The 13,625-nt window shown below is 40.3% G+C and overlaps 1 protein-coding gene across 1 annotated transcript in view; it reads right to left on the bottom strand.

Moving 5' to 3' along the window:
• Nucleotides 1-13,625, bottom strand: part of IVD (isovaleryl-CoA dehydrogenase) — a 1,038,753-nt gene that overhangs the window by 164,963 nt on the left and 860,165 nt on the right. The window contains exon 11 of the mRNA XM_044073537.1: nucleotides 5,169-5,241. Coding sequence (XP_043929472.1) covers nucleotides 5,169-5,241 — 73 coding nt within the window. The remainder of the gene's footprint in view (nucleotides 1-5,168; nucleotides 5,242-13,625) is intronic.

Below are 13,625 nucleotides of genomic sequence, written 5' to 3'. Positions count from 1 at the left end.
GCTGCACCCTCTTCCATGTATGCCCTGGAAATGGTCAGCAGGCCAAGCTGCAGTGCTACATCAACTGCTGAGGCCAATTTTACACACACACACACACACACACACACACACACACACACACATATGCATGCATGAATGCACACCACCCTATATAGCTGTGTTAACCCCCACCATACCTGCACAATGTAATTTGGATGAACACTGGTTGGCAGCCTTCAAATATAACTCAAATATGCAGCATTAAAATGTTTCTGAATTGCTCTTGCTTGCCTCATTATCAAACAGAATGTTTGACTGCATTATTTGGCCTAGCCAATTTTGAATAGCATACACCCTGTGTGTGGCTGCTCGTACTGAAAATTTGCTTACTGACCCATATTTACAGACAAGGAATGGCAATGGATTATTAGTTTATGAGCCTTGCTTTCTCTAATATTAAATGAATATTTATTATCTTTCACTGAAGTGTAATACATTTTTAATACTTATTCAATACATACATTTTTCTGAAGTGTGTGTATTTTAAAGGTTAACATTGAAAAATTACATTCTATTTGGCTAGCAGAAGGCAGCAGATAACTTTACACAGTTATATATATATATATATATATATATATATATATATATATATATGTGTGTGTGTGTGTGTGTGTGTGTGTGTGTGTGTGTGTGTGTGTATATATATATATATATATATATATATATATATATTTGTGTGTCTATATAAATATAGTACAGCTGTGTAAACAAACTTACAGTAACAGTAGATGTTCAAATGATCACTGCTACAGCACCTTAAGCTATATTGGTTATATCCTGCATAGGCTATAACAGCCACCCAGCTTCCAAAGCTTCAGGGCACCTTCCAGGTGCTCAAACAGTTTGAGCTGAGCTGACTAAAAGACAAGTTTGGGCACCATGCCCTTCAGAGTTTTCGTGCCTATGGACAGAAAGAGTGAAGGAGGGACACTAAGCCCTGAGAGGACATTGCTAGGAACAACACAAGACAAGTGCACACACCTTGTCAAAAAAAACACACGAAAAAAGCACTGGATGTAGTATCTACAGAGTCATATACACACACAAAACAATAAGTAGTGACCTGAGAAATTGAAGAAACTTAAATCACACACAGCAGATTTTTTCCTCAAAGGATGGAACTGTAGATGAAAAAAAAAACAAACTTAAAATATGAGCCTGACAATTCAAAATTTTGAAAATTAAAGTTGCAGAAGCCTACACTTTTTTACCAAACATATCACTTGTTTTACCATTCTTGACAGAAGGGGAAGGATTAGAAGGAAGTGTTTGGCAGCAGCTGGATTAACTAAACATATAGCTGCTGAATCAGTTCTGGGATAAAGTGCACAACAATTTGAAAGACTCAGAAGTTTGCACATGCTGTCTGCTTTATTAGGTGCAGCAGGCTGGCTAACAGGAAAACCACAGGCCGTGACAAACATATCCTGCAGTTCTGACAACACTGGGGAAATGGGTGGAGATTCTGGGAATTCCAGTTATAGCAGCTCATAGTATTTTTCTGAGAGACTGAAAACCCTCTGTAAACTCCTACTGAAAACAAGGGCACATTCTGGAAATAGTTTCAGAGAAAGCGAATCTCTCAGAAGACTAGATTCAGATATCATGCTCTCCTTGTGTCTCAGTCACAAATCTCAGCAAAAACAAATGTACCTGTCCCATCACACTCCTCTCCAGATTCAACTTCCTGAATCTCTACAACGAAACAGGAATGTTTTTTTTCTTTTATCAGAAACCTCCTAATAACCCTGAGCCAGACTTTATAAACTAGGAAGTGCTCCATGGAATCCTGTCATCATGCTGAGTGACTTATCTGGCCCTATGCTTTTGTAGCTCTGCTATTGCTCTGGCTGACAAACAAAAACTTGATATGTATAAGCCTGAATCTCTTAAGGAGGTGAAAACCCATTTGTTTAACCCCTTAAGGAAGTTGAAACCCATTTAAGTATGTAGCAAAAGATACAAGCAATCATCTGGTTTATTTTACTTCTAATTATGTATCTTTTTCACAGCCTTCCTAACTCTTTTTAGTAGATGCAGTTATCAGGAATCTCACCTTGAATTTTATTTGGGCAAGTGTCAGAGTCGACTGGAAACTGCTTACCTTGCAAACTAGTCAGGGTAAGCTGGGATTTCCAGCATATGAAACATATGCTAAGGACGTTTGCTTTAAGACATTTTTAGGATTTATTATAGATGATTATAATTTACTTTCAAAAGGTATAAAGTCTTCAGTGGAAGGTCGCATAGCGCTTTCGATTAAATAAAGGCTGACAGTTGCATTAATCACAGGTTGCACTCTGAAGTGATAGTGGAGGCACTTAACACAATTTTGGTCTATAAAACATGTTAGAACTGGAAGTTTAGAAACTAGACTTGCTGGCCATTAGGTAATCCCCAAGTTGCTTCTTATACCTTCAATTTACTCCAAAGAATAAAACAAATGCTCTGGGTGAAAATACTGGGAACAACTATTAGTAGCTGGTAGGATCATCTTTAGACAAGCCTTTTGCGATAAGTTTAGAACCCAAAATGGATTACATCAAAGATAAATGCAGGAGATTCAGAAATCATATCTGTTGAAGGTGGTACTGACAGAATATCTATTAATGATCTCCCGAATTCTAGAACACAGAGACCCTGGGTGTTCTAGTAGAGGAAAGGTAAGTCTCTCAAAATTTTAAAAATTAGGTTTCAGCCCACAGGTAAGTACAGAATATTATGGGGAAAAGGGTCATAAAGCCTGAACAGCAAAGGAGGAGTGGGCAAAGTTACTTGTTCCAAAATATGCTATAAAATCCAGAAGACAGTTGTTCTTTTGTTGGCAGTCAGTATCAACTCCTTTTCCCCATTTTGTACATGGAGTTGGGGTGTCACATATCAGTGACCATCACCTAAAGACAATATTCACACTACCAGATGTTAGCGTTAACATGTCTACATACCTGCCAGCCTAGTCAGATTATTCCCTGCTGTCTCTCTAATTTGTTGATGTGCTGAGTCTGCAGCTGGGGACTAGTTGCACATTTTTGGGGGAAGTTCTAGCTTATACTTAACTAAGATGAATTTACAAATTAAACTAGATAAAATATGGAATGGATTTGTATCCTTTATTCCGGCTTTGTTTTTGCAGATCTCTGCAGACACTAATGCTTATAGAAGCACAAAACTTGTGTCCATTAAATTGTAATGTTGCACACTAAAAAAATGCATTTCTTTAAAATGGGAACAGAAAATTATTCCTACAATTCAAGATGTGACTTTTTTGCTGATAAAGCTAAAACCGTTAGAATTATTACATGAATATATGCAGTAGTCAGAAAAATCCATGGCAAAATGGCAATTAATTAATGAGTGCTTTACATAGTAATGACATATCTAATTTTATATGGACATTTTGAGAGAATTAAATTTGCCTCCTTGGAACAGAAAAACCTACAGTTTGGCTGTCGATACCGTGTGAATATTTTATTTGTGTAACTGTGATAATTAGTCATTTTTTTTTACACTAGCCATATTATATATATTTGTACATTTTTTGTTGGTTGCTTACTTAGAAATATTCATTAACTTCTAAATGTTAAGTTATATGGGTGGTTACAAACTGCGTTACATTACAGGTATGAACCGGGAAGATTAAACTAAGGAAGGTGCAAAAGATGTGATAGAATGATTACAAGATGACCCTGACATTGAGATCTGAAGCAAAGAAAATATCATCTGGAAACATCTTATAACCTTTTGTTTTATTAAAAAGTATTTAATTGCTGCTGACATGGAACTGTGAACTCTGGTTTAAGCAGAGTTGCAATTATGTAATTGGCTTGTCAGTAAAGTTGGATTATACTGCACAGCAGAAGCCAAAGCTGTTCAAATCTTCACAACACAGTTAACTGTTTTTTTTTTTTTTTTGCTCCACATAGCAGTTCCAAGTTTGCTGCCAGTATTTAGATATGGCTTTGCACTTCTCTTCAGAAAGTTCTTGTCAGCAGGAAAGAATGTGGAACGTCAAATTCTTACAGAACGTTAAACTTACGCAAACTCCATGGAGTTTCCCCACATACCTTCAACATAATCCTGTTTTACTTTTTGCTCCCTCCTAAAGACACACACACACGTACACACGCACACACGTCCACAGATTTAGACACTCTTCTAAAATGTTATATATCAAGAACATCTCATCCCTAATGATGTTTTCTCAGGTTAGATACAAGAGAATAGAACAGAAAAAGTTCCAGAAAGCAGGTTTACCAGCAAGATCCAGCCCTATCTAGAACAGAAGCTTTATAGTTCTCAAAAACGGGTCTACCTGCAGAATGAGTTTCAACTTATTCTGTAATGTGTTTTCTGTTTTCTCCTAAGGAATGCTGACAAAAGGTGTGCTATGTATGTACAAAACACACATATGCAATATCCTTTGTTTAATTCTTTACAGCTCAGTGTGAATGCTTTCACTTCGAAACTAAATCCACGTGCACTCTAGCAGTGAAAGGAAGCAAATTAATATGCTGAACAGGACAAACCATATACATTTTGATTTTGGATCAACTACAGTCTTCAGGTTTGAAGCTCAGTAAATTTTCTTTTGCTCTTTCATGGGCTCACAAAGTTATACTCCTTTAGGATCTTGTGCCAATCTCCATCTGGCTGATGTATGAAATCCCACATGTCATGCTGTTCCCCAATGAGGGGAGGCTGGGCAGTGGCATAAGTAAAGGCCATACCAGACTGCCACAGTCAAAAAGTGCACCTGCCATCTGGAACTAGAAGTGCTCCACAGAAACCTGTAATCTTATGCTGAGGTAATGATTACTGTACACTAGAGTGAGCCTACCCACCACCCTACATACTCTCAAGTGGCAGTGGTCCAGAGGTGGTGACACTGTAAAATGCAAACACCACCTCTGTTGTTTACAGCACACAGGTAAAACCCACATCATCACTGCACAACAGTGATACTCTCATTCCACTGTCAAGAAGGATCTCTGGTCTCTCTGCCACTGTGATGACCTGCACAGAACTGATCTTGTATTGTGTTACTTGACGTACTACACAAGCAGTCAGAAATCCCACTTCTAAGTCTCATGTCTTCTACAGAATGTTGCCACAATGTAATCAGCTCATACCTAAACATTGAATTCCATCCAAGGCAACCTGTGTTGCTGTTTCTGCTGCATACAAGATGACACCAGCACAATCCTGTAAAAGAAATAAAATAAAATAAGAAATCATAACAATGTATAAAACTCAGTCTGTGTAGCTGACATCCTCCCTCCAAAAATTCCTAAGGCCCTCGAACATGAGGTTACAAATACTGTTGGGATGAATTTCAAAAGGCAGTAATCATCAGTGATATTCCTGTGATATTCATGGCTAACAGCCACATACACAAGAATGTATGTCTAAATGCACAACACAGAAATATGGAAAACTTCAAACACATAAGCAAAAAAGCAAAACTTGTCCCATTTAACCTAGACAAAGTCCCAATCTGCCTTAATATTTCTTAAGTGTCTGATTTGTCTGTTTACTGTGCCAGTACAACATGCTGCAGTAATACTGGTGGTGCTTTACAAAGACTACTGTTCAGCAAGACACACTTCCAAGCACAGTTTTAGATTTGCAGTCAAATGCAGACTTAAGTCCAGTACATATAACAAGCACCAGGACCACTGACTGTCTGTGTATTTCACAGCCTCTTTTGGATCATGGGTATACTGGTGTCCTCGTTCTGCTTATGCAATGTGCTTCACTTGCAGATGCCAGGCATAAACTAATGCAAAACTAGACTGTCCAGTTACTAACTGGTATGCCACATTTTCATCATGTTAGGATACAGTTCTGGGTTTTACACTGGCTGTGTACGGGTGTGGCAGGCTAAAAAGGATTAAGGTTGTGGAAGAAGACTGGTGAATGTGATACATGAGAGCACATTTTTTTGGTCTTACCAAAGTTTGAAGTTAAAATTGCAACAGTAATTAGGAGTGCTCTGAAAGACATCAATTCTTAACAAATTATCAATACTTCAATGATGTGACAAGTCATTAAAGTTGAAAAGAAATATGCATTTGGGGAATCTATTAATGGCCATAACTAACATGTTGTTACTAACAGATGGAACTCTAGTAATGCTTCTACTCCTGGGTTGGTAGTGGACACGATGGATGAAGTAGAATGGAGTGAAAACATTATTGCAAAAAATGGTCTTAGCAAAAGTATGCTTGAGGGTATTTATTAAAACTGTTGCAGAGTAATTTAGGATAAAAAAAAAGTTTTTTGGGTTTCCTCTTTGCTGATGGTTACCTCTATTGAATGAGATTGTAGTAGTGTTAGAGTGAATGCCCAAAACCAAATAGGAACTAAATTAATAATTACTAGTAAGAGAGTATGCCTTTTGACTATTTCTGTTAACTGTTGCATGCCATAATGGTAATTTGAAGGTTTAAGTGTGATGAGTGTTTGATGTTCATAGTTCAAAGATATTTTTATTCAGTCATATGTCTATTTTTGTTATTGGTGTATTCTGTCTGTGTATATGCTTTTGGTTTAGTATCAGATGCTTCAGGGAATGCATCTGTGCAGATGAATTTGTGGATTTACATCTAGATTATCCCACAAATATCCAAGCAGTAGAGACAAACCACGCAGAGCATGTAAACAACTGATGAACCGGTTATTATTAGCAGACCAAAAACATTTATTATCCACCCTGGTAAGTGCTTTTGCTTAAAGCTTCTTCAGACCACAGACAAACAAACCAGCATCATGTAGCACTGCATTCATATATCCTTCTGCAGCCAATCATATTCATTACACAATTAAAACAATATCCAATTGTTGTAACTACACTGATCTGAATGCCACCTTCCATGTGTCCAAACTGTTAGGCAGCTCGAGTTGAGTTGAGCAGACTGAAAGGACAGGTTTAGGCACCAAGCCCTTGAGAGCTTTCATGCCAATAGAGAGAGAGAGAGAGGCAAAGCCCAGAAAGGATAATGCTAGGAAAGTACAGTTGTGTACACTTACCATAAATGTAGATGTTCGAGTGTATTCACTGTTGCAGTCATTACATTTGGGTAATCTGCTAGCAGGTTGCCCTCAGTCGGCCTGATTAACAAAGTCTTGGGTTCTGTGTCGGTTGCTGTCCCTTCTTCCATGACATCAGGTCGTCAGGGGTATAAAACTTGCAGTCGATGCCATTACATCAGTTTTTCTTGCCCCAGATGTCAGGTGCCCCGCAAATGGGGATCAAAAAGTATATATAGAAGTATATAATTTAAAACACAAAAAATATACCTCCAAACAAAAGCAAATACACTCAAAAAGGCTTTTAAGCATAGTAAAAGAAAGGAGAGGTATAGTAAGAGAAAAACAGGGGGCTGGAAGGTGAGTAACCAGGACTGCAACAGTGAAAACACTCGAACATCTACATTTATGGTAAGTGTACACAAGTGTACTATGTTCTTCGTGTTTCACTGTTGCAGTCATTACATTTGGGTAGAATCCCAAAGCTATGGTTGGAAGGATGGAATTATACAGCATTAAGAGCGGCTATAAGGCCCTGCAGGATAGCAGTGGCAAAGCCTGCTCTGGATTTAGAGAAGAGAGGTAAATGGTATTGTTTGTATGAACGTATGAACTGAGCTCCAGCTAGCAGCTTCTAGAATGTCTCTGGTAGGAACCCCTCTGAGAAAAGCTGCAGAAGTAGACGCAGCCCTGGCGGAATGGGATCTGATCCCCTTGGGAACAGGTTTACCATGATGCATGTAGCAGAAACAAATACAATGGCTTATCCATTTTGAAATAGTCTGCTTTGAAATAGCTTTTCCTTCTGTCCCTGCAGCAAATGCCACCAGTAGTTGCTCAGATTTTCTTAGAGATTTTGTCCTGTTTAAATAGAATCTTAGTTGTCTGTGTACATCCAATGAATGCAGAATCCGCTCCCCCTTGTTCTGTGGATTTGGGAAAAAAGTTGGCAGATGAATGGTCTGATTAAGAGCCACACTAGATACCACTTTAGGCATAAAAGGATGGATTGGTCCTGAGTGACACCCTGTCCGGGTAGAAAATAATAAAAGGCTTCACTGCCATGAAAGCCTGTAGATCTGAAATCCTTCTAGCTGAAGTGACTGCTAAAAGAAAAGCCGTCTTCCAAGAGAGAAATTTTATGTCTGCAGTAGCAGCTGGCAAAACAAAATTGAGGTCCCATGCCGGAGTTGGTGCTCTCCTGGGAGGTCTTAAATTTTTGGCCCCTCTGAGTTACTGCTTTAGCAGGGGATGAGAAAAAAGGGGAGGCTCTGTGTTGTAATGAGCTGAAATGGCAGAGGCATGGATTTTTATGGAAGAGAAAGATAGGCCCTTGTGAAGCATCTCAGTTAAATATTGCAGAATCTGAGGAATATTGGGCATTGCTGTGCTTATTCCTTGTACCTGGTTCCAGGCACAGAATCTTTTCCATTTATCAGCATAAGATTTTCTAGTACTAGGCCTTCTAGCCTCCAAAATGACATCCATCACAGGTTTGCTGAGAGATGTAACTGGTGAAATTAGTTGATTAGCCATGCTGCAAGATTCAGGGTTTGGAGCGGAGTGTGCAGCATTTGATAGTTCTGCTGAGACAGTAGATAAGGTGTCTGAGGGAGGTACCACGGAGGAAGGTGTGACATATTGCATAGCAGCGGGTACCAGTGTTGGCGAGGCCAGTCTGGAGCAATCAGAATCATTTTTGTTTTTTCATGTCTGACTTTTAGTAATACCTTGGAGAGCAAAGGCAGAGGGGGAAAGGCATAGACTGATATGTTTTTCCAGCTGAAGGATAGAGCATCTACTTTCCAAGCTTTTTTGGGATGGATTCTTGTGCAGAATTTGTCCAACTGATAGTTTTGGGGTGAGGCAAAAAGATCCATGTCTGGGCTCCCCCATTTGCGTGTCAACATGCTGAAGATTTGTGGATCCTGTTTCCATTCGTGTGGGTCCATAATTTCTGCTTAGTTCATCTGCCAGAGTATTTTGCTTTCCTGGCAGGAACTGAGCTTGTAGATGTATTTGGTAAGTCAAGGCTGTGTTCCACAAAGCCATGGCTAGTCTGCAAAGGGGGTAGGAATGGGCACCCCCCCCCCTACTTGTTTATGTACCACATGACTGTGGTGTTGTCCATCTTTATCAGTAGTTGCCCTGGATAAAGAAAGTCCTTGAAGGCTGTCAGAGCATTCTGTACAGCTAGCATCTCTTTCTGGTTGATATGCAGGTGCATTTGATTTGGGGTCCATTCGCCCTGAATGCATCCCCCTGTAAGATGCACCCCACCAAGCATAATCTGTTGCATCTGCAGTCAGGGTTTGGGTGGCAGAGAGTGGAATGAATGACAGTCCCTTGTTTTGGTGACAGGCCTCTGCCCACCATAGGAACTCTTGCTGCAGGCAAGGAATGATAGGAATCATTGTTTCCAGGCTGTGACAATGTTGACTCCATAAGCTTTTTACGTACCATTGAAGTTTCCTCATATGCAAGTCTTGCATATGGAATTAGTAGAATGCAGGAAGCCATGAACCCCAAGGCCTGCAGAATTTGTCTTGCAGATAACTGGGTTTTTGTGGCCACTTGTTTGAAGTAAGTCATCAATTGGATTTGTTTTTCTGGTGTGAGGTAAGTCATCTGGGCAGTTGTATTCAAGCTTGCACCCAGGAATTTAATTATTTGAGAGGGTACCAGTTGTGATTTATTTTCATTTACGGTGTACCCTAGGCAAGTTAGAAGCCTTTTTAGAAATGCCAGATGCTGTAGAAGAGTGTCATTGTTTTCTGCCTGAATTTGTGTGCAAAATGCAATTACTGGTGCCAGGCACTTTGTGAAGACCCTGGGCACAGTAGATAAGCCAAATGGCAGTGCAGAGAACTGGTAATGCAAATAGCTTGCTTTGAAGCGGCGGTATCTTCTGCAAGATTCTCTGACTGGGATATGCAGGTAAGCCTCTTTTAAGTCTAGAGTTACCAACCAGGCATCCTTGTCTAGCATAGGTAGTAACTGTTGTAGAGTCAGCATCTTTAATTTTGGAATGTCCAGGAATGTATTTAGAATGGATAACTCCAGAATTGGACACCATGATTTGTCTTTTCTGGGTACCAGGAAAAGTCTTGAATAAAAACCTTGTCCCTTTTCCTTTTCTGGTACTGGTTGAATAGCCCCCATATTCATGAGACTCTTGCTTCTGGGCCTCTGCCCACTGATTTGGAGGCGGATCTGGCCATCTGTTTGGGATTGGCAACGTGTGGAAATGAAATCTGTATCCCTAGGATACTATATTTAAAACCCACTTGTCCTGGGTAATTAGATGCCAATTTTGTGCATGAAGTGCTAGTTTTCCCCCCAAAGGGGCTGCCAAAAGATAAGTGCTTGGAGATGGCAGAGGAAAGTCATTGAGACTGTTTACTGTAGGGAGGTGCCTTGCTACTTCCAGATTTGGAGGTGGAGGTACCCCGTTGTTTTGTTCTGTAAGTTCCTTGTGACTGAAACCTGGAGCCTTTAGATTGTCTGGGTTTGACTTGAGCAGCTCTGGTGGGTACTGGAAAGGACCAATTCTTAGTAGGCCACTGCCTGCTGAACCTGGGTGGCTGCACTTGTAGGAAATCTTTTACAGTTTGCATAGATTTAGCTTTGTCTTCCACCTTTTTCAAAACTTCTGCCTTATTACCAAATAGACTGTCCTGTTGTAAAGGAGCATCCAACAATTTTGCTTTAACATGATCAGGCAGATTTTGCTCCTTCAGCCAAGCATGCCTTCTTATCACAGATCCTGTTACAGCGGCCCTGCAAGAGGCCTCCAAGGAATCAAAACCACATTGCAAAGTATGCTTTCCAACTTGTACAGCTGAATGCAATAAATCCTGTAACTCTATTTTCCACACATTCAGAAATCAACATCATTTTCTGTTTAAGTAAGCCCATGACATGTTGCTGATATTTAAGCATATGAAATTGACAGTTTACAGCCCTGATTGCCAAGGGTGCAGACATGTAAACCTTCTTACCCCATCTATCCAGCGCCCTGGAGTCTCTATCAGAAGGGGTAGGAGATTTAGCAGTAGAAGCCTTAACACCCTTGAGATCCTGAGAAATGGTTTCAGGGTCAGCAGTAGGGTTTTTTAAAAATGACTTTGTGGGAGTCAGGAACCCTGTAATATCGGTCTGGCTTACTAGGAGACGGAGGCAGGGAATCAGGAGCCATGCTGGACTCTGAGAAAACATCATTAACAATGTCTAGAACAGGAGGTATAGACAAAGGCCTATGCTGAGGAAGGAGGAGGAAATCCCTAAGCCTCTTTTTAGACTCTGAAAAATCCTGACTCTCCCAATGAAAATGTTCCCTTAAGGTATGCAACATTTCTCCAAAAGAAAAATCCTCAGAAGGAGAAGCATATGGGATGGAGAAATGGAAACCTGATCTGAACATTCATAATCAGTGCCTTGCCTAGGCCTCTTAGCAGGAGGGGGTTGGGAACCCCTGATCAAGGTAATTAAATCCTCAGCCATTTTGATAATTTGCTTTTTAGGCATAGGGGCCTGTGCACGTGGCCCAAGCATCAGTTTTTTAGACAAAGAAGTTGATTTTGGCCTAGGTTTTGAAGATGGCGTCGGTTTAACATATAAATCTTTAGGCCAGAAAACACCCTCAGAAGCCGGTGCCTGCTCAGCGGCTCTGGACCCATCTAAGGTAGAGAAATCCACGGGTTCAATACTTAAAGTGTCTCGCGGCATACCGGACTCCGAATGACGGAGACAGATGCTTAATAGTGCATTGGTTAAATTTAGCACAAAACCGACAGCAAGGCACGTTGTGGTCAGGGCCTAGGCAAGGAATACAGTACAAATGAAAATCCTTATGAGGTATTTGCTTCCCACAAGTAATACAATTATTAACTTTTACTGACATTGGTAAGGAGCAAAAAAAAGTTTCCCCAACGGGGTACTTAGCTTTAGGTTGAAGACTTCAGTTCTGAAACTCGAAAACGAAAATTTCAGGAGTCGGTTGCCTGGCACTTGCGAACTGCTTCTGCTTCTGGCATGGTGCGGCAAGAAAGACTGATGAAAATGGCGTCGGCTGCATGTTTTATACCCCTGATGACCTGACGTCATGGAAGGGACAGCAACCGACACAGGACCCAAGACTTTGTTAATCAGGCCGACTGAGGGCAACCTGCCAGCAGATTACCCAAATGTAATGACTGCAACAGTGAAACACGAAGAACATCAACCAAAAAATAAGTGTCCACAACCTGGCACATACAACACAACAGAAAATGTGAATGGTTGGAGGGTGCAGTTACTGCAGCAGCGATCACTCAAAAATCTACTATTGGTAAGTTTACTTGCACAACTGTACTATATTCATCATGTTGATCACTGCTGCAGTAGCCTTAGCTATATGGGTAGATTACCCTAGCTTACAACATTTGGGAGGTGGAAGGGGAAGGGTCCAAGAGGACCTGGAGAATGGCCCTAGCAAAACTTGATCTAGACCAAAAGAAGGAATCAATCTTGTAATGTAGTCTTCTTGAATATTTCTAGAATCCAAACCTTTCCAAAAATATACAGATGGAGCCAAAGCCCTGGCAGAGTGGGTCTTAATTCTGCCTAGAATACTTTTGTTGTGGTGAGTATAACAACGTATAACAACCATATGGAAACAGTTGGTTTTGACATTAGCTGTTCCTTCTTACCTTCACAAGAAATGAACCACTGATCCAAAGATATGAGAGATTTAGTCCTATCAAGACAGTACCTGTGTTGTCTGTGGACATTCAGGATATGCTGTATCCTTTCTCCCTAGATGGATAGTTTGGCTTAAAGTAAACTTGGTTTCCACGTTAAGCATAAAAGAGTAATTGTTTGTCAAAGAAACTATGTTGCTGTGGAAAATGAGATAGGGTTGACTCACCATAAGAGCTTGCAACGCAAGCTACTGATTGCTTTGACCTCCGCAAGAAGAGTAAAACAATTTTCCATGTTAAGAACCTCAAGTAAGCCAGATTAGTTGGTTCAAATATAGCAAGTGTTAGATTTTATAACACAAAATTAAGATCACAAGGAGGGGCCACTGGTTTTCTTGGAGGCATCTTATTCAAAACTCCCTTCAAAAACAATTTTACATGAGGATGCACTAAAAGGATCCTCTGGCAGACAAGCTGAAATGTCCAATCTAACCTTGATGGAGGAGAAAGAAAGACCATAGGATAGTAATTCAAAGAAATATTGCAAAACCAGGGAAACACTAGCCCTGAATGGGTACTGGTTATGTTTCTGGCACTAACTAAAAATCTTTTCTGTTTGCTAATATATAAAGGCTTTCCTGCCTCTGTCAGTACCTTCTGCATGTACTCAGTAAACAGGTGCCTAAAAGGTATTTAGTCTCTACCATCCAGGCAGTCGGCTGAAGTTGTTTGGAGTTGGGATGTATCAAACAACCCTGTTTTTGTCCGAGTACATCCAGTCTGTGATGAAATTTACATTAAGTGCCCTTGGCTAATTCCAAAAGGAGGGAGAAACCACTGTTGCCTGGGCCAGAAGGAAGTCACAACAATGATCCT

This window comes from Protopterus annectens, chromosome 6.part0, assembly GCF_019279795.1.
Source record: "Protopterus annectens isolate FY-2018-M chromosome 6.part0, PAN1.0, whole genome shotgun sequence".
Classification (NCBI taxonomy): Eukaryota; Metazoa; Chordata; order Ceratodontiformes; family Protopteridae; genus Protopterus; species Protopterus annectens.
This window is presented reverse-complemented; position numbering and strand designations above follow the sequence as displayed.